This window comes from Leuciscus leuciscus (assembly GCF_965113295.1).
Source record: "Leuciscus leuciscus genome assembly, chromosome: 10".
Taxonomy (NCBI): domain Eukaryota; kingdom Metazoa; phylum Chordata; class Actinopteri; order Cypriniformes; family Leuciscidae; genus Leuciscus; species Leuciscus leuciscus.
In genome coordinates this window covers 44,972,444-44,999,943 of record NC_138734.1, presented here as the reverse complement: position 1 = coordinate 44,999,943, position 27,500 = coordinate 44,972,444, and the positions used below count along the sequence as shown (strand labels likewise).

Here is a 27,500-nt window from a genome sequence, read left to right as displayed (position 1 = left end):
AGTGAGTGTGAGAGTGAGTGAGTGTGAGAGTGAGTGAGTGTGAGAGTGAGTGAGTGTGAGAGTGAGTGAGTGTGAGAGTGAGTGAGTGTGAGAGTGAGTGAGTGTGAGAGTGAGTGAGTGTGAGAGTGAGTGAGTGTGAGAGTGAGTGAGTGTGAGAGTGAGTGAGTGTGAGAGTGAGTGAGTGTGAGTGTGAGTGTGAGTGTGAGAGTGAGTGTGAGAGTGAGTGTGAGAGTGAGTGTGAGAGTGAGAGTGAGTGTGAGAGTGAGTGTGAGAGTGAGTGTGAGAGTGAGTGTGAGAGTGAGTGTGAGTGAGTGTGAGAGTGAGTGTGAGAGTGAGTGTGAGAGTGAGTGTGAGAGTGAGTGAGTGTGAGAGTGAGTGAGTGTGAGAGTGAGTGTGAGAGTGAGTGTGAGAGTGAGTGTGAGAGTGAGAGTGTGAGTGTGAGAGTGAGAGTGAGAGTGAGAGTGAGTGTGAGAGTGAGAGTGAGTGTGAGAGTGAGAGTGAGAGTGAGTGTGAGATTGAGTGAGTGTGAGAGTGAGAGTGAGTGTGAGTGTGAGAGTGAGTGTGAGAGTGAGTGAGTGTGAGAGTGAGTGAGTGTGAGATTGAGTGAGTGTGAGTGTGAGAGTGAGTGTGAGAGTGAGTGTGAGAGTGAGTGTGAGTGTGAGTGTGAGTGTGAGAGTGAGTGTGAGAGTGAGTGTGAGAGTGAGTGTGAGAGTGAGTGTGAGAGTGAGAGTGAGTGTGAGAGTGAGTGTGAGAGTGAGTGTGAGAGTGAGTGTGAGAGTGAGTGTGAGAGTGAGTGTGAGAGTGAGTGTGAGAGTGAGTGTGAGAGTGAGAGTGAGAGTGAGAGTGAGAGTGAGTGTGAGAGTGAGAGTGAGTGTGAGAGTGAGAGTGAGTGTGAGATTGAGTGAGTGTGAGAGTGAGTGTGAGAGTGAGTGAGTGTGTGAGTGTGAGAGTGAGTGAGAGTGAGTGTGAGAGTGAGTGTGAGAGTGAGTGTGAGAGTGAGTGTGAGAGTGAGTGTGAGAGTGAGTGTGAGTGTGAGAGTGAGTGTGAGAGTGAGTGTGAGAGTGAGTGTGAGAGTGAGTGTGAGAGTGAGTGTGAGAGTGAGTGTGAGAGTGAGTGTGAGAGTGAGTGTGAGAGTGAGTGTGAGAGTGAGTGTGAGAGTGAGTGTGAGAGTGAGTGTGAGAGTGAGAGTGAGAGTGAGAGTGAGAGTGAGTGTGAGAGTGAGAGTGAGTGTGAGAGTGAGAGTGAGTGTGAGATTGAGTGAGTGTGAGAGTGAGTGTGAGAGTGAGTGAGTGTGAGAGTGAGTGAGAGTGAGTGTGAGAGTGAGTGTGAGAGTGAGTGTGAGAGTGAGTGTGAGAGTGAGTGTGAGAGTGAGTGTGAGTGTGAGAGTGAGTGTGAGAGTGAGTGTGAGAGTGAGTGTGAGAGTGAGTGTGAGAGTGAGTGTGAGAGTGAGTGTGAGAGTGAGTGTGAGTGTGAGAGTGAGTGTGAGAGTGAGTGTGAGAGTGAGTGTGAGAGTGAGTGTGAGAGTGAGTGTGAGAGTGAGTGTGAGAGTGAGTGTGAGAGTGAGTGTGAGTGAGGTGAGATTGAGTGTGAGAGTGAGTGTGAGAGTGAGTGTGAGAGTGAGAGTGAGTGTGAGTGTGAGTGTGAGTGTGAGAGAGAGTGAGTGTGAGAGAGAGTGAGTGTGAGAGAGAGTGAGTGTGAGAGAGAGTGAGTGTGAGAGAGAGTGAGTGTGAGAGAGAGTGAGTGTGAGAGAGAGTGAGTGTGAGAGAGAGTGAGTGTGAGAGAGAGTGAGTGTGAGAGAGAGTGAGTGTGAGAGAGAGTGAGTGTGAGAGTGAGTGTGAGTGTGAGTGTGAGTGTGAGTGTGAGTGTGAGTGTGAGAGTGAGTGTGAGAGTGAGTGTGAGAGTGAGTGTGAGAGTGAGTGTGAGTGTGAGTGTGAGAGTGAGTGTGAGAGTGAGTGTGAGTGTGAGAGTGAGTGTGAGAGTGAGTGTGAGAGTGAGTGTGAGAGTGAGTGTGAGAGTGAGTGTGAGAGGTGAGTGTGAGAGTGAGTGTGAGAGTGAGAGTGTGAGAGTGAGTGAGAGAGTGTGAGGTGAGTGAGTGAGTGGAGTGTGAGAGTGAGTGAGTGTGTGAGAGGTGAGAGTGAGTGAGTGTGAGGAGGTGAGAGTGTGTGAGTGTGAGTGAGAGTGAGTGAGTGTGAGTGTGAGTGAGAGTGAGTGAGTGTGAGTGTGAGTGAGAGTGAGTGTGAGTGAGAGTGAGTGTGAGTGAGTGTGAGTGTGAGTGAGAGTGAGTGAGTGTGAGTGAGAGTGAGTGTGAGTGGGAGTGAGAGGTGAGTGAGTGAGTGTGTGTGAGTGAGTGTGAGTGAGAGTGAGTGTGAGTGAGGTGTGTGTGTGAGAGAGTGAGTGTGAGAGAGAGTGAGTGTGAGGAGAGAGTGAGTGTGAGTGAGGTGAGTGTGAGAGAGTGTGAGTGTGAGTGAGAGTGTGGTGTGAGAGAGGTGTGTGTGAGTGAGAGTGAGTGTGAGAGAGAGTGTGTGTGAGAGAGAGTGAGTGTGAGAGAGAGTGAGTGTGAGAGAGAGTGAGTGTGAGAGAGAGTGAGTGTGAGAGAGTGTGAGTGTGGAGAGTGAGTGAGTGTGAGAGAGAGTGAGTGTGAGAGAGAGTGAGTGTGGGAGAGTGTGTGTGTGAGAGAGAGTGAGTGTGAGAGAGAGTGAGTGTGAGAGAGAGTGAGTGTGAGAGTGAGTGAGTGTGAGAGAGAGTGAGTGTGAGAGAGAGTGAGTGTGAGAGAGAGTGTGTGTGAGAGAGAGTGAGTGTGAGTGAGAGGTGAGTGTGAGAGGAGAGTGAGAGTGAGTGTGAGAGAGTGAGAGTGAGTGTGAGAGAGTGAGAGTGAGTGTGAGAGAGTGTGTGTGAGTGTGAGAGAGTGAGTGTGTGAGAGAGAGAGTGAGTGTGAGTGAGAGAGAGAGAGTGTGAGGAGAGTGAGTGTGAGAGAGAGTGAGTGTGAGAGAGAGTGAGTGTGAGAGAGTGTGAGTGTGAGAGAGAGTGAGTGTGAGAGTGAGTGAGTGTGAGAGAGAGTGAGTGTGAGAGAGAGTGAGTGTGTGAGAGAGTGTGAGTGTGAGGAGAGAGAGAGAGTGAGTGTGTGAGAGAGTGAGTGTGAGAGAGTGAGGAGAGTGAGTGTGAGGAGAGAGAGAGAGAGTGAGTGTGAGAGAGAGAGTGAGTGTGAGTGTGAGTGAGAGTGAGTGAGTGTGAGAGAGAGAGAGTGTGTGTGAGTGAGTGTGAGTGTGTGTGAGAGTGTGAGTGTGAGTGAGAGAGAGTGAGTGTGAGAGAGAGAGAGTGAGTGTGAGAGTGAGTGAGTGAGTGTGAGAGTGAGTGAGAGAGTGAGTGTGAGAGAGTGAGTGAGTGTGTGAGAGAGAGAGAGTGTGTGAGAGAGAGAGAGTGAGTGTGAGAGTGAGTGTGAGAGAGAGTGAGTGAGTGTGAGAGGGAGTGTGAGTGTGAGAGTGAGAGTGTGAGTGTGTGAGTGAGTGAGTGAGTGTGAGAGAGAGAGAGTGAGTGTGAGAGAGAGAGAGTGAGTGTGTGAGAGAGAGGTGAGTGTGAGAGGAGAGTGTGAGTGTGTGAGAGAGAGAGTGTGAGTGTGAGAGAGAGAGAGTGTGAGTGTGAGAGAGAGAGAGAGAGTGAGTGTGAGAGAGAGTGTGTGAGTGTGAGAGTGTGTGTGAGAGAGTGAGTGAGTGAGTGTGAGAGTGAGAGAGTGTGAGTGTGAGAGAGAGAGAGTGAGTGTGAGTGAGAGAGTGTGAGTGTGAGAGAGAGAGAGTGAGTGTGAGAGAGGAGAGTGTGAGTGTGAGAGAGAGAGAGTGAGTGTGAGAGGAGAGAGTGTGAGTGTGAGAGAGAGTGAGTGTGAGAGAGAGTGAGTGTGAGAGAGAGTGAGTGTGAGAGAGAGTGAGTGTGAGAGAGAGTGAGTGTGAGAGAGAGAGTGAGTGAGTGAGTGAGTGAGAGAGTGTGTCTCTGCTCTAACTGAGTGTGCGTATCTCTGCTCTAACCGTCTGGTCGTCCCTCAGCCGGACTCGGCGTCAGAGCAGCAGAAGAAGAAGAGCCGAGAGGAGGTGGTGGACATCGACGATCCCGAGACTCGACGCTTCCCGTACCCGTTCAACGAGCTGCTGGTGTGGGCTGTGCTCATGAAGAGGCAGAAGATGTCCCTGTTCTTCTGGCAGCACGGAGAGGAGTCCACCGCCAAAGCCCTGGTGGCCTGCAAACTGCTGCGCTCCATGGGTTACGAGGCCAAGAAGAGCGACGTGGTGGACGACACCTCGGAGGAGCTGAAGGAGTATTCCAAGTGAGTCACGGTCAGGGCTGGGAATCGAAAACACTTGAGGTCAGGAATCGGATACTTGTTAGAAAATGAACATTTCAATTCCTCTTATTGATTCTTCTGTGAACATGTCAGTTTGACTTTAAACCACTCAAGCGTGAGAGACTCTGTTTTCTGTGTTCTTCACAGATGTGTATCAGTATATTGGATATGTGCAGCTCTTAAAGTGACAGCAGAATTAATTACAGAGTGTTTACTTGTCTTTAATAAAGCTTGAAGTTTATATTAGTTCGGTTAGTGGTTTTTCCAGTGTTCTTTAGCTTGTTGATTTTTGTTTATGATATTCAGATACAATTAAATCTTTTGCAATAAGACTAAATGAAAATGACATGTACGTTTAAAAAAAATCTTCTTAGAATCGAAATTAGGAATCAATAAGCAGAATCGAAATGGAAATGAAGCTCTGAGTGAACTGTGGTGTCAGAAACTTGAACAGAATCGATCTGAATTGTTGCCTTTTTTCGCCTTTGTCGCCACTGGCTTTTGGCTTGCTTAGTTGGGGACATTTAATTTAATATTCAACAATATTATTGATCTCCTGCATTGACACCATTTTTATTTTATTTTATATATTTATAAATGAACATTAATAACTTTTTCACAACAAAAATGAAACCTCTCTGAACTTACTTAAGCTGGACTGTGATGCTATTTTCTTCTGGAAACAAACTCTGTTGCATTATTTTCCTGTTATCTCTGTGAAGCTGCTCTGAAACACTCTGTATTGTAAAAAGCGCTGTATAAATAAAGCTGACTTGACTTGAATAATGACACTATTGTCTTCCAGAGCTGCTGAATCTGAATGATCTCATATTTGATGATGTGCATTATTGATTCTGTTCATTACTGTGAAGCTGTACGGTATGAAGTGCTGTAGTGATGAGTGTGTGTGTGTGTGTGTATCAGTGAGTTCGGCACGCTGGCGGTGGATCTGCTGGAGCAGTCGTTCCGGCAGGACGAGACGATGGCCATGAAGCTGCTGACGTACGAGCTGAAGAACTGGAGCAACTCCACGTGTCTGAAGCTGGCGGTGTCGTCGCGGCTCCGGCCCTTCGTGGCTCACACCTGCACACAGATGCTGCTGTCCGACATGTGGATGGGGCGTCTCAACATGCGCAAGAACTCCTGGTACAAGGTACAGCGCCCTGATTACACTCATCATGCAGTTAGCAGGCGGCAGGGGCGATATGGACTATATCACCATATTTTCTGGTAGAGTTGCACAATTAATCGCAATGAAACCGCACGCGATTTAGCAAAGGCTGCGATCATTTTATGCATGACTGATCGGTAGTAAACGCTGCTCCATCTGAACACCAGAGGGTGTCTCACACACACACACACACACACACACACACACACACACACACACCACATATCCCTCTGAACACCAGAGGGCGTCACACACACACACACACACCCCACATATCCCTCTGAACACCAGAGGGCGTCACACACACACACACCCCACATATCCCTCTGAACACCAGAGGGCGTCACACACACACGCCAAATATGCCCCGCAGAAGTACGATAACACACGTCTATTTTCTGGTATTCATTGTGATAACAATATCAATGACGATATAAATATAGTACCGTTCACGATTCATGATCATGAGAGCCTCAGAAACACAAACATTGATCTAAAGTAAAACATACTCATCATTAAATAGGCTCCTATAATATACCAATTACATAAAAGAATAAAAAAACTGTAAAAATCCAAACACCAGCCCTTGCCGAAATGGAGAAGTTGCAGATATACGTTTATTCTGTAGAAGTGCAGAGAAACACCAAGAAGAATTAGACACTTAATAATTCAACTTTATTACAAGTTTTGAAATGTAAAAAATGAACTATAATACTGATGATAATAAAACGCATCCCTATTTAGCAGAAGCCTTTATCCAAAGTGTAACGCCGGTTTCACACTGCACGCGTTAGCAGAGCATAAGCAGCGCAGGAGCAGTGCGTATGGTGAGCGGGAGCAGGACACGCGCATTTTGCTTTCACACTAGTAGCGTTTGTCACGCGCGGCGTGTGTACAGACAGAGTACTCTATAATGGGTAAGTTGGCATTGCTTTATTTTGTTTTCAAATACATTTAAGAGAAAAGACTTGTCAAAAAGCTTATTATATTAATGTATTAATATACATTAATCTGTAAATTAAGCTAAACTGGCAGTATAAATTGTTTAAACTTGTAGTTTGCAACAAGTTTGTTTTTGGACATTTGTTTTCTTTTTAAATTGATGAAGGTCATTTGACTGACTGTTTAAAACACAATAGAGACCATCAATGCGCTTTTTGGGTAAAGTTGCTGTGTGTTTTGGCCATGAAAAATGCATGGTCACTTTAATTCAGCGTAAGCGGCGCGTTAAAAATAGACTGGGCGCCGAAACTATCGCGGCACTGCTGTTCCTGCTCTGCTCCTGATACGCGCTGCCGCGCCGCTTCTGCGTGCGGTGTGAATGCACTCATTGAATAACATGGACACCGAAAAAAATACGCGCTGCTGACGCTTGCGGTGTGAAACCGGCGTAAGAATGCATTGTGTGTGTGTGTGTGTGTGTGTGCAGGTGATCCTGAGCATCCTCGTTCCTCCTGCCATCCTCTTGCTGGAGTACAAGACCAAAGCGGAGATGTCCCACATTCCCCAGTCTCAGGACGCCCACCAGAGCATGGAGGACAGCGAGCACAACCTGCAGAACCCGGACGACATACAGATGGTAAACGCAAACCCCTGAGGAGATGTTTAACACGCTTCACGTCTGATAGCGTGCCTTGGCCGTCGCTCTGCCCACTGATCCTCAGAAAACTGTCAATCTTTACACAAGTGTGTGTTTAAGTGTTCTTGCACAATCGCACTGGAACAAATGATCAGTGTTTCTGTCTCGTTTTCCAGCACAAATATCAAAACATTCTTACATCAAGACACATTTACTGGAGAAGAAGCGAAATGACTGAAGATATTAAGTCTTGTTTACTGAAAAGTTTAGGTTTAAAATAAGAACTAATATCAATGGAGTCACAAAAATAATCTTGTTTCTCTTTAAATTAAGTTTTTGTTTTTCTGACTCCATTGGCAGATATTAGTTCTTATTTTAAACCTAAACTTTTCAGTAAACAAGACTTAATATCTTCAGTCATTTCGCTTCTCCAGTAAATGTCTCTTGATTTAACAATGTTTAGATATTTTAGATATACGAGACAGAAACACTGAGGAAGAACATCACTAAGCCTTGTTTACTGAAACAAAAGTTTGTGCTGAAAACAAGAACAAAATAATCTAGTTTTCCCTTTGAATTAGGTTTATTTTTCTGACTCCATTGGCAGATATTTGTTCTTGTTTTCAGCACAAACTTAATTTTCATCAATTGTTCAGTAAATAAGACTTAATATCTCCAGTAAATGTGTCTTGATTTAATAATTTGTTTGTGTTTGTGCTGGAAAACGAGGCAGGAACCCTGAGGAAGAACATCTGCATTTGTTGCAGTGTTTTGACAGCTGTGTGTTTGTGTGTCAGGATGTGTTTAAGGAAGTGCGTATGAACGAGAACGCAGAAATGAAAAGTGAATCGGAGGTCCACGTCCGCTCACGCCGATTACCCATCACTCGCAAGTTCTACGCGTTTTACCACGCGCCCATCGTCAAGTTCTGGTTCAACACGGTACGTATGACCCTTTTCTCACGCTCTCTGTGTGTGTGTGTGTGTGTGTCTGTGTGTCTGTGTGTGTGTGTGTCATGTTCAACTCTTTAATAAGTGTTCTGGATTGTTGTTCCCATGCGATAGTATCAGAGACACTCGTTCCTGCATAAACTCACTGTGTTACACAGATAAACATCTCAGAACTAGTGGAAGGTTTACTAGTGACATTTCAACTGTGTGTGTGTGTGTGCGCAGCGCTGGTTGATCATTCATCTGTTGTTTCTCATAAGCTGAAGTGTGTTGAGGTGAATGTGAATTAAAGATTTTCTGAAAAGCAAATGATTGTTGTGTGTGTGTGATATGAATCATCATGACTCTTTGATCGCTCGGCCACAGTAAACAATTCTTGAGCAACTGCGCAATTGGGTCAAACACACAGCTGATACCTAGAGTTCTGTGATGCAGAAAATCCAGTCATAGCATTTACTGTAAAGCAAAATGTCACAGAATTTGGCCATTTTTGGATTAATAAATCAAAAAAGTACATTAAATCAAATACACACAGAAACTCACTTCTTCACTAGAAACCACCAAATAAATGATTGGTTTAACTTGAAAACATTATGACAGAAATGCAATGCACTCTAGTAAAGGAATTGTTTCATTTGGTTATAATTTAAAATAGTTATTGAATTCATTTGATTATCACCGTTTTTGTTGTTGACTATCATAAAACACAGAACATAGAAAAATTTACACAGAATTTGGTGACAAAATCAAATTGATTTCATAGACATTTGATCTAAATCGAGGAGACTATGATGCAGTCTGTGTTTATTCCCCGTCTCTCTGTGATACTAGATTGTGATATTTGTCTCTAAACTGTGAGAAACTTAAGATCTAAACTGACCCTTCATGAAGACTGGCTGAACGTGATCTGCTGTGTGTCTGTGAGGAGATCTGAGCTCTAGTGAAGCTTCACTCTTCTCAACACTGTTTTCATATAATAGTTTTGTGTTGCAGCTCTTTTATATCGGGTTCCTGATGCTGTATTCATTCGTGGTGTTGGTGAAAATGGAGCCGCTTCCGTCTCCTCAGGAGTGGATCGTCATTCTGTACATCTTCACGCTCGCGGTGGAGAAGATACGAGAGGTGTGTGTGTTCAGATGTTTGAGTGGGGCACATCAGAAATGTTTCAGCTGAGCGCTAACCCTGCCTTCTGATGATTGTCTGTATTGTGTGTATTTGTGTGTTTCCTCTCTAGATGTTCATGTCTGAAGGAGGGAAAATCAGTCAGAAGATTAAAGTGTGGTTCAGTGACTACTTCAACATTTCTGACTTCCTGGCCATCCTAATGTTCTTCGTGGGCTTCGGCCTGCGCTTCGGCGATCCTAGCGTGTCTGTCGCAGGCCGGATCGTTTACTGCTTGAACATCATCTTCTGGTACGTGCGGCTGCTGGATATTCTGGCTGTCAATCAGCAGGCAGGGCCGTACGTCATGATGATCGGGAAGATGGTGAGCGCTTGTGAAGAGTGTTGTGGGTGTTGTGTTACAAGTAACAGGCATTATGTAATCAGATTACTTTTTTAATGTTACAAGTAACGGCCATTACGTAATAAGATCATTTTTATAATGTAACGCGTTACAAGTGACGGCCATTACGTAATCAGATTCGTTTTATAATGTAACAAGTAACGCATTACAACAGTATCATAACATTACTTTTAAAAAATAACTTTCCCCATCACTGCTGGTGAGCTCATGCGGTGTTGAGTACATGTTGTCGATCGGCGTGTTTGTTCGCTCTTTGCACAGGTGGCCAACATGTTCTATATCGTGGTCATTATGGCTGTTGTGCTGCTGAGTTTCGGGGTTCCTCGTAAAGCCATTTTGTACCCAAATGAGGAGCCTTCATGGACTTTGGCCAAAGATGTGGTTTTCCAGCCCTACTGGATGATGTACGGTGAAGTTTATGCGTACGAGATTGACGGTAAACCCCTGGAGACTCGCACACAGAACAACACAAAACTAGCGTTAACACAACATTTATCTAACATTACAATCAAACACTTTTAAACCCTTTCCAAATTCTCTGTAACGTGGGGGAAAAACTAACCAACCCTAACTAACCCGATCCCTAAGATCTGCTAAAACATCATTAAATTAACGGAAAACACTTTACAATAAGGTTTCATTTGTTAACATTAGTTAACCTTAATGAACTAACAATTAAAAATATTTCTACAGAATTTATTAATCTTAGCTGATGTTGATTTCAGCATTGCTAAAATGAAAAGTTGTATGTAGCACATAGTAATGCTAGTGATGTCATCAGCCTCAGTCACATGTGACGTGTGTGTTTGCAGTGTGTGCGAACTCGAGCGAGGATCACGCTAAGCAGCTGTGTGACACGGGAGTGTGGCTGACGCCGCTGCTGCAGGCCGTCTATCTGTTCGTCCAGTACATACTGATGGTGAACCTGCTCATCGCCTTCTTCAAGTGAGTGACCCGCCGCTACGCCCGCCCGCGCGTGTTCTCCGCTCGTCATGATAACTGACCGTGCCGTTTCTCTGCAGTAACGTGTACCTGCAGGTGAAGTCCATATCTAACCTAGTGTGGAAGTATCAGCGCTACCACTTCATCATGGCGTATCACGACAAGCCCATTCTGCCGCCGCCGCTGATTCTGCTCAGCCACATGGCGTCGGTCCTGTCGTCCATCTGCAGGAAGAGGAAGAAGGACAGCAGCACCTACGGACCAAGTAACCTGTCTAAAACTAAGTTACACTGACAGTAAACACTGACTGTTACACTGTTACACTGACAACACTAACAGTTACACAGACAGTTACACGAGTTACACTGACTGTTGCACTGTTACACTGACATTTACATCAGTTACACTGACAGTTACATGAGTTACACTGACTGTTGCACTGTTACACTGACAACACTAACAGTTACACTGACAGTTACACGAGTTACAATGACTGTTGCACTGTTACACTGACAGTTACACTGTTACACTGACAGTTACATCAGTTACACTGACAGTTACACTGTTACACTGTAACTCGTGTAACTGTCAGTGTAACTGTTAGTGTTGTCAGTGTAACTGTGCAACAGTCAGTGTAACTCATGTAACTGTCAGTGTAACTGATGTAAATGTCAGTGTAACTGTTACACTGACAACACTAACAGTTACACTGACAGTTACACGAGTTACAATGACAGTTACACGAGTTACACTGACTGTTGCACTGTTACACTGACAGTTACATGAGTTACACTGACTGTCGCACTGTTACACTGACAGTTACATGAGTTACACTGACTGTTACACTGACAACACTAACAGTTACACTGACAGTTACACGAGTTACAATGACAGTTACACTGACAGTTACATGAGTTACACTGACTGTTGCACGAGTTACACTGACAGTTACATGAGTTACACTGACTGTTGCACGAGTTACAATGACAGTTACACGAGTTACACTGACTGTTGCACTGTTACACTGACAGTTACATGAGTTACACTGACTGTTGCACTGTTACACTGACAGTTACATGAGTTACACTGACTGTCGCACTGTTACACTGACAGTTACATGAGTTACACTGACTGTTACACTGACAACACTAACAGTTACACTGACAGTTACACGAGTTACAATGACAGTTACACTGACAGTTACATGAGTTACACTGACTGTTGCACGAGTTACACTGACAGTTACACTGACAGTTACACAAGTTACAATGACAGTTACACGAGTTACACTGACTGTTGCACTGTTACACTGACAGTTACATGAGTTACACTGACTGTTGCACGAGTTACACTGACAGTTACATGAGTTACACTGACTGTTACATGAGTTACACTGACAACACTAACAGTTACACTGACAGTTACATGAGTTACACTGACAGTTACATGAGTTACACTGACTGTTGCACTGTTACACTGACAGTTACACAAGTTACACTGACAGTTACACGAGTTACACTGACAGTTACATGAGTTACACTGACAGTTACATGAGTTACACTGACAGTTACACGAGTTACACTGACAGTTACACTGACTGTTGCACTGTTACAATGACAGTTACACTGACTGTTGCACTGTTACAATGACAGTTACACTGACTGTTACACAAGTTACAATGACAGTTACATGAGTTACAATGACTGTTACACTGACAGTTACACGTACGGTTACACTGGCAGTTACACGGTTGCACTGACAGTTACGCTGTTACACTGACAGTTACACTGTTACACTGACAGTTACATGTACGGTTACACTGGCAGTTACACGGTTACACTGACGGTTACGCTGTTGCACTGACTGTTACACATACAGTTACACTGACTGTTACACATACAGTTACACTGACTGTTACACAAACAGTTACACTGACTGTTACACGGTTACACTGACAGTTACACGTACAGTTACACTGTTGCACTGACGGTTACACTGACAGTTACACGGACGGTTACACTGTTGCACTGACGGTTACACAGTTACACTGACTGTTACACATACAGTTACATGGATAGTTACACGGTTACACTGACGGTTACGCTGTTACACTGACGGTTACACTGACAGTTACACTGTCTAATGTGTCCTCTAAAACTCTTAAATTCATCTGTATCAGACTTAAATATCCTAAATGGTATAACAATAGTCTTAATTATCATTTCAGGATATCTGAAATTTGGGGTTCAAAAACCAGGAATTGTGATATAGCTTGATGTCAATATTAAATTTCAAAAGGCGATGATTTAATTGATTTGGCCATATGGTATTCATTTTTTTTAAGCTTTAAACGTGATGCCTTTTGCCCGTAGAGCTCTTCCTGACCGAGGAGGACCAGAAGAAGCTGCACGATTTTGAGGAGCAGTGCGTAGAGACGTACTTCCACGAGAAAGACGATCAGTTTCACTCTGGGAGTGAAGAGAGAATCAGACTCACGTCCGACAGGTCTGGGAGATTTTTACAGAAGACTATATGTCATTACTCTTAAGATTAATTTATTCCATGTTTTGTTCTCATCTGATAGTGTCAGTGCTATATTACTGAATATTAAGTTGCTTTTAAACTGTAGAACTTTAATATGGTGAAAGTAGATTTGGAGAAGAGTCTACATGAACATAAATATGCCTGTGTGTGTGTTTCAGGGTGGAAACGATGTGTGTGCAGCTGAAGGAGGTTGGAAACAAGGTGAACTTCATCAAGCGCTCTTTGCACACGCTGGACTCTCAGATCGGACACCTGCAGGACCTCTCGGCGCTCACGGTGGACACGCTAAAGGCGCTAACAGCCCAGCGCGCATCTGAGGCTAGCAAAGTGCACAACCAGATCACGCGTGAGCTCAGCGTCTCCAAGAACCTGGTGCCCGACCTGACGGGACACTCGAAGTCGAGCGCGCTGGTGCGCTGCAGTGTGGGGTTCCTGCCGCCCGCCGCTAGCATAGCAGAGTCGCTGTTTGGGGGCGGAGCCGAAGTGCTTCAGGGGGCGGAGCTTCCTTTGAGCCTGGATAGACACGCTCCGTTCTCGGTCGAGTTGGGATCCTCCAGCTGCGCCTTCCCACAGTCGCTAACACGCTTTCACTCGCACAGACGCTCCATTCGCTCAGACACGGGTCATGGCAGCCTCGTTAGCGCTCCAGCGGCATCGGCTACCTTCTTCGTCAGCACGCCGTCACAGCTCGCAGACTCCAGGCACTCGCAGACGGAGCCATCGCACTGCGCCGTGGAGTTCGGGGCCTTTGTGGGTGAGTATGAGGAGAGTGTTGATGAAGGCCTGCCAGTGCTGGTCATAAGTGAGCCCGGGTGTGAGGGATACGTGAATCATGCCTTCTCTGATGATGATGATGATGAGGTTAGAGAGCAAGACCTCACCAGTGACCGGCCCGACAGAAACACGCCGCTCCCGGGTCTCCCTCGGGCCCCTGAGCTCCGGCCCCGGCACTTCATGAAGGACGGCCGCTGCAGACGTGCGCTACACAGGCTCAGGCAGAGAACCGGAGGTTTGGCTTCGGTCCACCACTGGGAATCGGGGATAAATGACGCATAACCCCGCCCTAACCTTGACCCTTGACCCTCTGCATGCCCCTGTGTGTGTTAAGGCTCCGATATACTCACGCCGAAGTTCTTTGCTTGGGGATAAAAAGAAGTTTGAAATACCTTAGCATCAATATACTGTTAGCGAGCCTTCCACATTTAGATTAATATGTAAATATGTGCGGCGCTCTCTTCCGAATAACAAAATAAACACACAGTAGCGGTGAGAAAACAGCAGGTGAGACAGCGTCTGATCATCTGGTCACATTTATTTATACAACTATCTCTACAATAAATTGCTTTAAAGCAGCAGATTTATAGTATTAAACATGAGAAATAGTGTCAGTGTTGCTTTTAGTTAGAATTACAGCTTCAGAATTCTTCTATAAAGTAGTCACAAGCAACATGCATTATTCATCAGATTACTTTTTTTTTATGTAACGAGTAACGCATTGCTTTATAAATGTGCCTTCCACGTTTAGATGAGTATGTGCTGTGCTTAAAACAGCAGTTAAGAAAGCGTCTGATCATCTGGCCACGTTTATTTAAGACAACACTTTATACAGTAGATCGCTTTGCTTTAAAGAGGCTATATGCAACTTTTTCCCCAAAATAAACGTAACAGTAGCCTTTTTATTTTACCATTTATGACTCAAACATCTCCTGATGAGCATACTGACACCTTGTCCGCTCACAGTGGGTGCACCTATAAGCCTGTATCCTATTTTTTCTATTTTCTGTCGGGTCGGATTTTTCCCGCGCTGTCTGCGGATGTGACGTCAAGCGCGTTCATGTTAAACGTTTCAGATCACTCTGCCACCACCGCTAGTCAGCAAACAAACTTAGTTTCTCAAACAATATATGTATTTGACTGTTCTTACCTCTGTAAACATAATGTTGACTTCTTTGCAGCGGATGACTTGTGAAGTGTGCACGTACGAGAGCGAGCAGAAAGGAAGAGCAGTTCCGTTTTTTGGCCACAGGTGTCAGTCGCGAGTTTAAATTTCAGAAAATCGCATGTAGCCTCTTTAAAGCATCAGATTAAAAGTATTAAACATGAAAAACTCCAAACACAAACTCGTTCTGTCCTGATTTTGTGCGAAATGCCATCACAGCAGTTAGGGTCAGGGATTTCGTCTGAAGTGTATCGGGGCCTTTAGAGAGGGTGAGACGGGTGACCTCTGACCTCAGGTGGTTTCATCTCAACCGGTCGCTTTTTACTAAACGTCCCTCGGGAGTGAATAAAGAGCTGTCGTGTGTGTGTGTGTGAGACTGCGGTAGACTCCACTAACCCGGGCTGGTGCTGGTTTGGGGGTTTGGTTAGAGACGGGGTGTTAATCAGTGTCACCAGAGGGAAACGTTTCACATGGTGACTGTAATCCACTGATCAAGTGTTTAAATGCCTTTGGACTCATTCTGCCATTTTTGCCTAAAGGTCACAAGGACGAGCCTGAGGGTCACAAGGACGAGCCTGAGGGTCAGAGGTCATTCCTTAAAGAGAGTGCGGTGAGCGGTCGCCAGTCGAGTCCGTCCAGAAAGGCTCGAGATGTGGTCAGTGTAGTTCTAAACGCTAAAGATGCCACGGTTCCCTCAGGAGTGTCCCAATCTCGACGGATGTTGTGTGTATGTTTCCGCAGCCGGGGTCGCAGGGTCACATGAGGACGGTGAACTCGTACGCCGGATTCACAGAGTTCGACAGAAACCCTTCCTTCTTGCATCCAGAGTCCAGTGAGTTGCACACACACACCAGTGAACGCTGTAAACATACGCCGTTTCAGCAGCTCGCTGATGACATCATGAACACAGATCTCACGCTGAACTCCTTCACACACTCATTTTAAAGGAGTCGTTCACTTCAGAATCAAAATCTCCTGATAGTTTACTCTCGTCATCCAAGATGTTCATGTGTTTCTTTCTTCAGTGGAAAAGAAATGAAGGTTTTTGAGGAAAACGTTCCAGGATTTCCTCCATATAGTGACTTCAATGGAGTCCAACGGGTCGAAGGTCCAGATGTGAGTTTCAGTGCAGCTTCAAAGTCTCGACACGATCCAGCCGAGGAATAAGAGTCTTATCTAGACAAACCAGCCGACATTTTATAAAGAAATCAACATTTATATACTTTATAACCACAGATGCTGGTCTTGCTCTCGCTGTGATGAGACACACATTACGTCATCAGGGTGAAAGGTCAAGCGTGACGTAGGCGTAAGAACAGACCCAGTGTTTACTAAGAGAACCTGCAAAGACTGAGTCAAACGCCATTTACAAAGAAACAAATAAATAAAAGGTAAAACAACGATGTCGGACGATTTTGAAGTTGGAGGAGAAACTGAGATTGAGTTTTTCTCTCTTCTCTACATTTCGTAATGGGCAATTCCACGCAAAACTGTCACATCCATAACGCCAACTAAATACCATGGCATTGTGTTGGCGTTATGGATGTGACAGTTTTGCGTGGAATTGCCCTAATGTGTGTCTCATCACAGCGAGAGCAAGACCAGCATCTGTGGTTATGAAGTATATAAATGTTGATTTCTTTATAAAATGTCGGCTGGTTTGTCTAGATAAGACTCCTATTCCTCGGCTGGATCGTGTCGAGACTTTGAAGCTGCACTGAAACTCACATCTGGACCTTCGACCCGTTGGACTCCATTGAAGACACTATATGGAGGAAATCCTGGAACGTTTTCCTCAAAAACCTTCATTTCTTTTCCACTGAAGAAAGAAACACATTAACATCTTGGATGACGAGAGTAAACTATCAGGAGATTTTGTAATCCTTTAAGTGTGCGTCCGATCTCTTTATGTGTGTGCGTGCGTGCGTGTGTGTGTGTGTGTGTGTGTGTGTGTTTCAGCGCTCAGTAAGCAGGAGAGGACGCGTGTGTCGCTGGAGGACGTCTCGCGCTACGAGGATCTGCTGTCGGTCAGTCAAACACTCACTCACAATCTTTAAGGGAAAAAAAACAATTGGTGTAGAAACAACATTTACATCCAGAAATTGCTAGTAAATTTCTAATTTAATTTCAAAGTAAACAAATGTTTCACTGATATATTTAAAAATGTAAATGTCTTAAAATCTTAATGTCTTCTATTCATTTTTCTTTCTATTATGCTTTTTCGGACCTTTCATTTTGTAACGTTATTAAGTTTCGCGTAGGTTTGTAACTAATTAGCATAATGCCAGCCTGTGGTGTTGATTGGCTGAGCAGCGTCTCTTAGCTCCGCCCTCAAACACTGTAGTGTATCTGAGACTGGAAGAGTTTGGTTCGTGTTGTTCATGTGGAGAAGACGCTGTTTTCTGAGATTGATACGGTAAAACCCACGCCATCGTTACTGTTCGTATCACTGTGATCAAGAGCTGAGATTCAGATATGATAATGAGCGTTTGCTTTCTGACCAATCACAGCAGAGCAGCTCTCAGAGAGGCGGAGCTTAGAGAGACTGAATCTTTGATGGAGGCGTTTCAGAGAAAAGAGCTGATGCTGCAGTGGAGATTATGAGGACATTAATGTGTGTTTGAGCTTGGATGTGTGTGAACCTGTTGTAGGAGACGCCAAAACAACATTAGGAGCCTTTAAATAATATATACAACTATTTGTTATTGTTTTGTATTATTCACTTTGGTCTCGCCTCGTTCCTGACATGACGTGTAAAAAATAAATAACAGCAAGTAATGCATTGAATTAAATGTGAAATTTTGAAGTAGAAAGACAAAATAGAATTTTCTTGTAAAACATACTTCAATAATCTTTATTTACAACTTTGATCAATTATTTATACAGTGTACATGTACACACTCACACACACACACACACACACACACACACACTCACACACACACTCACACGCGCTGTTTGTCTTTTATTCTCAGGGTAAATCAGCTCAATCCAGCAAACTGTGAGTAACTGTCCTTGTGACATTGTGTGTGAAACTAATTAACTCATGTGATTGTGTTTTTATAAATGATTGTTGCGGTCTCTCACTAGAGCTCAGTTTACTCTAGTCATTAATGTTTTTCTTGATTTTCTCCCATTGTGTCCAGGAGTCCAGGAGACGACATCTCAAACAGTGAGTGTTTCATCACATCTAATGATCAGCCGATGCAGAAACATCCTGAACATGTCTAACCGCTGTGTCTGTGTGTGTGTGTGTGTGTGTGTGTGTGTGTGTGTGTGTGTTTCAGCTGCAGCGGGTCTGTACGCCGCCCGTCACACACACCTGGGCGCACGCAAGGACTGTAAGTCTGACCCCTGCTGGTCCGTCTCAGCGCTGCACACACACACACTGGCTACATTTACATGCAACCAAATAATCCGTTAGTAATGGGACTGACGGCTCAATCGCACTGAAAAGCCTTCATGTAAAACGCCTTAATCGATCGATTCTAATCCTATCGAGAGAACATGTACACACTAATGATGATAAACAGTAATGACGTAGAAATAGCGTAATGACGTAGAAATAGTGTAATGATGTAGATATTTTTTAATTTTTTTATGTATCCTTTATTTAACCAGGAAAAGCCCATTGAGATTAAAAATCTCTTTTGCAAGGGAGACCTGGCCAAGATAGGCAGCAGAATTACATCACATCATTACATACGTACAAGACACACACAAAAAACATGAAGATAAAAACAAATAAATTAATAGAAACAGTTTGAAAGCCAATTATGCACTTACAATGAAATCTCAATTAAAACATTGACATGTGAGGGAGTCCAACTCAAAACATCTCATTCTTAACTTAAAAACACTCAAAGGAATCAATTTACTAAGTTTTAAGTTGTTCTGCAGCAAATTCCATGTAAAGGGAGCAGAATAAACAAAGGCCTTTTTACCCAGCTCAGTTCTAACATGTGGGACAGAAAGCAAAACAACAGCCTGAGAACGGAGAGAATAATGACCAGCACTTTTTTTCATAAGAAGTGAACATAAATAGGATGGAAGCACACCAAGAATAGCCTTATATATAAATGTATACCAATGACAAAGCCTCCGTGTGGCCAGAGAAGACCACCCTACACGAGAGTACAGCTCACAGTGATGGCTGCGAGCTTTACAATTAGTAATAAATCTCAGCGATGCATGATAGGCTGTGTCAATCATATGAAGGCATTGAGCAGATTAATGCATATATAATATATCACCATAGTCCAGCACAGATAAAAAAGTTGATGCCACTAACCGTTTTTTAACATTAAAAGAAAAGCACAGCTTATTTCGAAAGTAAAAACCCAATTTTAGCCTCAACTTTCTCACTAGACAGTGAACATGAGGCTTAAATGATAGGCAATCATCAATAACAATACCAAGATACTTATAAGTTGTAACAGTCTGTATTTCACGTCCGTCAAGAGTAATCACTGAGGGAACATTCAGTGGTCTGAACTAATAAAAGAGGGCCGAACTTCGTATTTTGAGCACTTCTTGCGTTGTTGTTGTTTTTGCCTCTTTATGATGACTCGCTGAATTTTTGTCCTAATTTGTAAGTCGCTTTGGATAAAGGCGTCTGCTAAATGACTAAATGTAAATGTAAATGGTCTATTCCGAGGGCCTGTGAAAAGCATACATTTGGTTTTGTCTGCATTGAGCACAAGTTTCAGCTGTAGCAAAGTGTTTTGGACCACAGTGAAGGCATTCTGTAAATGTGCAATGGCTTGTTTAAGGGAGGGTGCACAGCAGTAAATAACTGTGTCATCTGCATAAAAATGAAAGTTTGCATCAGACACATGCCGATTAAGATTATTTATATAAATAGTAAATAAAAGAGGGCCTAACACAGAGCCTTGTGGAACCCCTTTAAGGATTGGTAAAATACCAGATTGAACACCATCATGCTTAATACACTGGGTTCTATCACTAAGATAGTTTGAGAACCAAGAGACAGTATTCTCTGAAAACCCCGAATTAAGAAGCCTAATCTTTAAAACATCATGATCAACCGTATCAAAAGCTTTTGACAAATCAATAAAAAGTGATGCACAGTGCTGCTTCTTGTCACGAGCAACAGAGATGTCATTTATCACCTTCATTGCAGCTGTGATGGTACTATGTTTTTTTCTAAAACCTGACTGAAATGGGGATAAAATGTCCTGTACATGCAAGAAGTCTTTCATCTGATCACTCACCAGGGATTCAAGCGTTTTGGCCAAAACAGACAACTTAGAAATTGGCCTGTAATTATTTAAATTTGACGGGTCACCCCCTTTCAATAATGGACAAACAAATGCAGATTTCCATATTTTGGGAATAGTGTTGCTCTCTAAAGTAAGATTAAAAAGGTACGTTAGAGGCTGTGCTACACAATCAGCAGCTATTTTTAAGAAGTAAGGCTCTATAAGATCAGGTCCTGGAGGTTTTTCAGGAGCCAGCCCTTTTAGGGCTTTTTGAACGTCAGCCACTAAGAATAGAGTGAAATTAAAGACACTTGTAGAGACTGGTACATCTCCACAAGGTGTCACAGTATAAGGACAAGCAGTGTCAAACAAAGAACCAGACTGAATAAAATGCTCATTAAAATGGTTCAATATCTCCAGCTTGTCATGAACTACTACAGACTCTTTCATAATAAAAGAAGGAGCATTAATACTATCTTTGTTTAAAGAAAGTAATTTTATAGCCTTCCAAAATGTTCTGGGATCATTTAAGGTGTTAGTAGTGGCTGACAGATAAAAGTCAGATTTTGCTTTCTTAATAAAAGAAGAACATTTATTTCTTAACTGCCTGAAAACAAGCCAATCAGACGAAGAGCCCGTTTTTCTTGCTTTGGCCCAAGCTAAATTGCGGTCATGAAGAATATCTCCAAGCTCAGAGGAAAACCAGGGATTATCCCGCCCCTTTACTCTGAATCTCTTTAGTGGGGCGTGTCTATTTATTACTTGTAAAAAACTATCCCGGAAAAAGATCCAGGCTGACTCCACATCGGGAATCAGCTCTATTCTACTCCAATCACAATTAAACAAATCATGGCAAAAGCCCTGTTCATTAAATTTTTTGAGATTCCTCTTACATATATAGCGTAATGATGTAGAAATAGCGTAATGATGTAGAAATAGCGTAATGATGTAGAAATAGCGTAATGATGTAGATATAGCGTAATGATGTAGATATAGCGTAATGACGTAGAAATAGCGTAATGACGTAGAAATGGCGTAATGATGTAGAAATGGCGTAATGATGTAGATATGGCGTAATGACGTAGAAATAGCGTAATGACGTAGAAATAGCGTAATGACGTAGAAATGGCGTAATGATGTAGAAATAGCGTAATGATGTAGAAATAGCGTAATGACGTAGAAATAGCGTAATGACGTAGAAATGGCGTAATGATGTAGAAATGGCGTAATGAAGTAGAAATAGCGTAATGACGTAGATATGGCGTAATGATGTAGAAATAGCGTAATGACGTAGATATGGCGTAATGATGTAGAAATGGCGTAATGAAGTAGAAATGGCGTAATGAAGTAGAAATAGCGTAATGACGTAGATATGGCGTAATGAAGTAGAAATAGCGAAATGACGTAGATATGGCGTAATGATGTAGAAATAGCGTAATGACGTAGATATGGTGTAATGATGTAGAAATGGCGTAATGAAGTAGAAATAGCGTAATGACGTAGATATGGCGTAATGAAGTAGAAATAACGTAATGACGTAGATATGGCGTAATGATGTAGAAATGGCGTAATGAAGTAGAAATAGCGTAATGACGTAGATATGGCGTAATGATGTAGAAATGGCGTAATGATGTAGAAATAGCGTAATGACGTAGAAATAGCGTAATGATGTAGAAATAGCGTAATGACGTAGAAATAGCGTAATGATGTAGATATAGCATAATGATGTAGATATAGCGTAATGATGTAGAAATAGCGTAATGAAGTAGAAATAGCGTAATGATGTAGATATAGCGTAATGATGTAGATATAGCGTAATGACGCGCTGAACGAGCTGTTCTCCTGCTGAATAAAGTGTGGTATAAACGAGTGTCTCGTCCTCCTATATAATCCTCCTCTTCTGCGTGTGTGAAGTGGAGCAGGACAACGGTCCACCAGTGCTGCTTCAGACTCTCATCCACACACATCTGGTTTTGGGCATTTTTACTGTGTGATGAATATTAGCAGCGGCACAACGGCTCATATCATCATTATCTCCAAATTATGACCAGAAATGGATAAATATTAAGTCTGCTGTTTAAAACAAATAAAGAACTGATGTAGGAGAACAGTTATTATGCGCAGACATCAGGAAACTCTGTATAATCGTGCAGTGAGCGCATGACAAACAATCAATTCTGATTTGAAGCTTGTGATATAAACACACACATCAACCATCTCATGTTTAGCGCTCATGCTAACACTACGCTCAGATTCATCAATCGGGATGAATTCAGTCCGATTAAAAAACTAAAGTTGTGCATGTACAGGGTATATGCAGGAATCATAGAGATGAATTTACTACCTTTTACTACCTTTTTTACCACCTCCACAATATTTTTTACTACCATCACGACATCAAGCAGCAGCCCTTTTTTTGGGGGTGTGGTGGGGTGGGCGGGGTATGTAAAGCACCACTTACTACTTACTATAAGGTATAAGTGTGACACTGTCACACCCATCATACATCTTAGGTACACTAATGTTTAATTGTTATCATTAAGTAGGCCTATTGTCATTGTCAATTGTTTTTTTTGTAGTGTCGAGTTGAGTTTCAGTTGTCCTTATCTTAACCCTAGCCCTTGAGTTATCCTAACCATAGCCCTTAGCCCTAATAAGGTGAATAATAACCTTGGCACTTTGTCATTGCTATCAACTCCGACTCACAGGGCTCGACATTAAGCCTTTTCATGTGCTTGTCCTCTGGACAAGTAAATCTGTCATTCACTTGTCCGAGTAAAAAAGTTGCTTGTCCGGAATGTTTTTGGTGTGTGTGTGCTGTAAATATAATTTATTCTGAAGAAATATATCTGTGTTAAATCAGCTCTGATATATTTAAATCTGCATATTGTCATATCTGCACCTTTAAAGAGCCACCCCCCCCCACCCCCCAAATCTTATTCAATGTATGCTTCATCTTTAGTTTTAAATTTTATCAATAGATTAAATTGGAATAGCCTAATAAGATAATATAGGGCTGTTGTTACCCTAGGAAGGGCTGATCAAATTAAATCATTTACACTGAAAATGTACAACTGCATTAAATAATGTTATGAATATGAGATCGTTTAAAATATTTTTGAATATACAAATAAGAAACGTTGGAAAGAATGATACTTTTAAACATGAAAGTAAACCGCCAGTAGGAGGCGTCAGGCGACCGTCTTAATGAGCGAGTCATTGAGTCATTCATTCAAATGATTCGTTCAAACAACTGATTCATTCAAGAATGAGACATGTTTATGAATGGGACATTGAATCTTTGACTCAGCCCATTCGTTCAAAACGCTGAATCATTCAGTAATGAAACACGGTTAAGTGTTACTGTGAGATGCGTTACGGTTCTGCTGTGATATTTGTTTGGAACTATTTTTGCTGCTGAAACAGAACAAAAACAGTCAATATTGTGTCTAAAATGTAAGTAACTTAATTTGAACTGTTTATTGAACTGTTGTATCAAAAGCAATGTCACATTTTCAGTCGTGATGGTACTGAAAAACAGTACTACAGTACTCAAGAAAACAGCACTCGTCGTGTGAGGTTGCTAAACTGTATCATATGTTAAAAATATTAAAACACATTTTGAATTTTGGCACTGGCAGTAACGTTATGTTGTTAACTGAGTTTAAACTGAGTTTACATTTGTTTGGATTTCTCCTCGAGAGGCTGCGCGAGCCTCAACAGCGCAACCTTGTTACCATCAGTAGCCTAATACATCCACTATCGATCGCAACTTACAATAAATATAAATACAATCAGAATCATTCTCTCATTTTAGTGATTCCCTAGTTATTTATTTATTTTTTGTTATTGACGTTTAATTAGGCTACTTGTCCGGTCGGGCAAGTAAAATTCTCTTTTACTTGTCCCTTCAAAAAATCCACTTGTCCCGGACAAGCGTTAATGTCGAGCCCGTCAGGTCCTGTTAGCACCGTATATATATTTTTTAATTATGCTAGATGAAGTTAAAATATATGGAGACACAAATATTAAGCAAAAAAATGGAAACTCATATAATGAGGTGGTGATGAAAAATGTACTACCAAGTCAAATTGCGTTTGTTACCTTTTACTACCTTTCAAGGGCCTTAATTTTGGTAGATTATTTTTACTACTTTTACTACCGCGCGGACACCCTGATGTAAACGCAGCCACTGATTCACACAGACACAGAACTGCGCCTGATAGGATCAGGACCGTGATGATGTGTGTGTGTGGGTCAGTGACGTTTTAGAATTTCAAAACAGTAAAAAAATTAAAATGAAAAGACAAATTAAATATAGCATTTTTTGAGTAAATCTATGTGTATATTTTTTGTTTTTATTAGTGCCCTTTATAAAAAATAACAATATATGACATTTTAATGTGTTTCTTTGTATACAGTCCTTGAAAATGTCATACGGTAAAACGAAATGATTTTTAGAAATAAATTAAATTTGATATTCATGACACGGTTAAATACAACCAAGAATGTAATAGTTGATCTGTAAGTATTATATAACAAGTTGCAAAATATAAACACCTACACCACAAATACTAGATATTTTGTTTTTTAACGACTACAGCATGTCATCTATGGACATTTGTTCAATTTTTTTGCTAGAAATTAGTCAAAAATGCCTTGAAGTTATATACATATATATATCATACTAGCTCTCCTCCATTATTTTCATGAACCATGTAAACAAACAAAGTATTTATTTTTATTTCTTTTAAAATTCAATGTTTTACCATATGACATATTTTGTTTTACCGTATGACATAGTACAATTTCAATGTTTCATTGCATTTTTTATGTAATAAATTGATGTAGGCCAATTCAGAATGATTTCAAAGAAACACAAGTGAACCTTTTATTAACAGTAGAATATATTTCCCAACACTTGAACATTTCTTTTAGCTCATATCAAAAGATTCATCACTTTTTTACGAAAAACGTATAACAAATAACAGTAACATTGTGAGAATGTGGGAAAACCTCTTTTCCGCGAGATATTGAAGCCAAAAATTATCCTTAATTTTGAATTGATGTAAAACGCGTTGCGGCAGCATGCAGACATAGGCGAGACGGCTCGCGCGCCATTGGCTGCCCTGTCGCAACTGCAGCAGCCTATCGAGAGAGGCCCCTCGTGACGTCAGATCCAATGAGGGCGCTTCACGCCCACTGCGTCACATCCCGCCGAAACGGGCGTGCTTGGGCCTATAAATATAGCTCGACAGGCTGTAGAATCTGTTTTTTCATCGCCTAAGTGAACCAGAGCGTGTTGCATGCACGGCAAAGATACGCAGTACTCGTTCCCTCTTCTAGAGAGAACCGAGGTTACGTTAGTAACCGAGTACGTTCTCTTATGAGAGGTCTCGTACTGCGTAATATCTTGCGCTAGGGGAACACAGTGTAAAACGCTGTGCGTGCTGAGATCCAACACCAAAGTCCCAAGGGCAAGTGCCCAGGGCTCATATAGTGCATGATCATCAGGGACTCGCAGAGAGTCCAGGAAAGAGGGGCTGGAACAGCATCATTCCTGTAATAAGTAGCGTCCTATAAGGAGCAAATTATATCACTAGTGTTTCACACAGTCAGGGCGAAAAACTCTGCCTGGTCTGATGAATATTATGGGTCTTACACACTGCCCATAGAGTTATTTAATCGATCAGCGAGCTGCGCTCGAGCAGTTTCAGTATTCTGAGTTGATAGCCTCGGGCAGACAGTACTGATTTTTAGATCGAAAGCAGCTTAGCCTACAAGGCGGGAACGACCAGATTGTTTCTTCCAAGTGACTGGCCAAGCGTCGGTTTAGAAAACGCTGCTATGGCCGCCACGTAAACCTTGAGCGTGGATGGGGTTCTGCCCTTATCCAGTAGCTCTTGCAGGAAGGAAAGAACCTCCGTCACCGCACAGTCTGAGGATGAAAAGCCACGAGCTGTGCACCAGCTAGAGAACACAGACCATTTAGAGGAATAGAGCCGTCTAGTAGACGGGGCTCTAGCCTGCGTGATCGTCTTTAGCACTCCCACCGGGAGGTTAGCGGGTACCCGTTGATGGCCCACGCATGTAGGGACCAAAGCTCAGGGCGAAGATGCCAGATCGAGCCCTTGGCCTGAGAGAGGAGATCCCTCCTCACTGGTATCGGCCATGGGGCAGTGCTCATCAGCAGCATCAGAACCGGGAACCAAGCTTGGTTCGTCCAGAACGGGGCCACGAGTAGCACTGAGCATCCGTTTTCCCTGATTCGCTCTAATACCTGAGGTAGGAGCGTGACGGGGGAAAAGCATAGAGCGGGCAGCGGGGCCAGATGTGGGCCAGCGCGTCCCTGCTCTTGGAGAAAAACTCCAGACAGTGAGCGTTTTCCTGAGACGCAAACAGGTCTACCTTCGCTCTGCCGAATGTCTTCCACAGCAGTTGGACTGTCTGTGGGTGTAGAGACCATTCCCCTGTCGGAACATTGTCCCTGGACAGTCTGTCTGGTCCCACATTCAGGTGGCCTGGCACGTGCGCTGCTCTCAGCGAGCGCAGATTGTGCTGAGCCCAGACCAAGAGGCACTCCGTCAACCTGTAGAGGTTTCGGGACCTGATACCTCCTTGGCAATTTATATAGGCTACCACCGACATGTTGTCCGAACGGACCAAAACATGGTGTCCTTTTATCAGAGGACAAAAACGCCTAAGCGCGTTGTCGACTGCCATAATTTCCAAGCAGTTTATGTGTAGAAGCTTTTCCCGTTCTGACCACTGGCCGAAGAACGGTCTGCCCTTGAGCAGCGCTCCCCATCCCGAGGTGGAGGCGTCCGTAGACACCACCTTCACACTCGAGGAAGTCCCCAGGCTTACACCTGACCGGTACCAATCGGTCTCTCTCCAAGGTTTCAGAGCTCAGACATCATATACTCTCACAGTTATACCTTTCCCTCCTCTTAGCTAGGTTCTCCTCTCTAGCTGCAGGATCTGCCCTTAGCTTTGCACGGAAACGTGCACCCCTCTCCTTACTAGAAAGAGGCATCTGTAATTAATCTGTAAGAGGCATCTGTAAAAATGCTTGAAATAGGCAGAAATATATTATATATGTTAATATTAATTCATAGTAGTTGTACAAACTATATATGTGATAAAACAATTAAGAAATAACTAAATAATTCAGTTAAATGCTCTGTGTCATATGGTATAACAACATGTCATATGGTAAAATCGTTTGTCCGTATGACATTTTTTGTTTGCCCTTATGACAGTTCCATGCTTTGTCCATTATAACAGGCAGTTGCTTG

General features: G+C 42.9%; 1 protein-coding gene across 1 annotated transcript in view; it reads left to right on the top strand.

Annotated features, from left to right (window-relative positions):
- Positions 1 to 3,968: 3,968 nt before the first annotated feature.
- trpm7 (transient receptor potential cation channel, subfamily M, member 7) overlaps positions 3,969 to 27,500 on the top strand; it is a gene marked incomplete at its 5' end in the record, with an annotated part of 41,388 nt that continues 17,856 nt past the window's right edge. The window contains 17 exons of the mRNA XM_082181521.1: positions 3,969 to 4,312; positions 5,255 to 5,483; positions 6,931 to 7,080; positions 7,878 to 8,021; positions 9,024 to 9,152; positions 9,265 to 9,516; positions 9,817 to 9,991; positions 10,368 to 10,500; positions 10,578 to 10,762; positions 12,870 to 13,002; positions 13,200 to 13,795; positions 15,520 to 15,635; positions 15,722 to 15,812; positions 16,940 to 17,007; positions 17,956 to 17,981; positions 18,127 to 18,152; positions 18,268 to 18,321. Of these exons, the coding sequence (XP_082037647.1) occupies positions 3,969 to 4,312; positions 5,255 to 5,483; positions 6,931 to 7,080; positions 7,878 to 8,021; positions 9,024 to 9,152; positions 9,265 to 9,516; positions 9,817 to 9,991; positions 10,368 to 10,500; positions 10,578 to 10,762; positions 12,870 to 13,002; positions 13,200 to 13,795; positions 15,520 to 15,635; positions 15,722 to 15,812; positions 16,940 to 17,007; positions 17,956 to 17,981; positions 18,127 to 18,152; positions 18,268 to 18,321 (2,851 nt within the window). The remainder of the gene's footprint in view (positions 4,313 to 5,254; positions 5,484 to 6,930; positions 7,081 to 7,877; positions 8,022 to 9,023; positions 9,153 to 9,264; positions 9,517 to 9,816; positions 9,992 to 10,367; positions 10,501 to 10,577; positions 10,763 to 12,869; positions 13,003 to 13,199; positions 13,796 to 15,519; positions 15,636 to 15,721; positions 15,813 to 16,939; positions 17,008 to 17,955; positions 17,982 to 18,126; positions 18,153 to 18,267; positions 18,322 to 27,500) is intronic.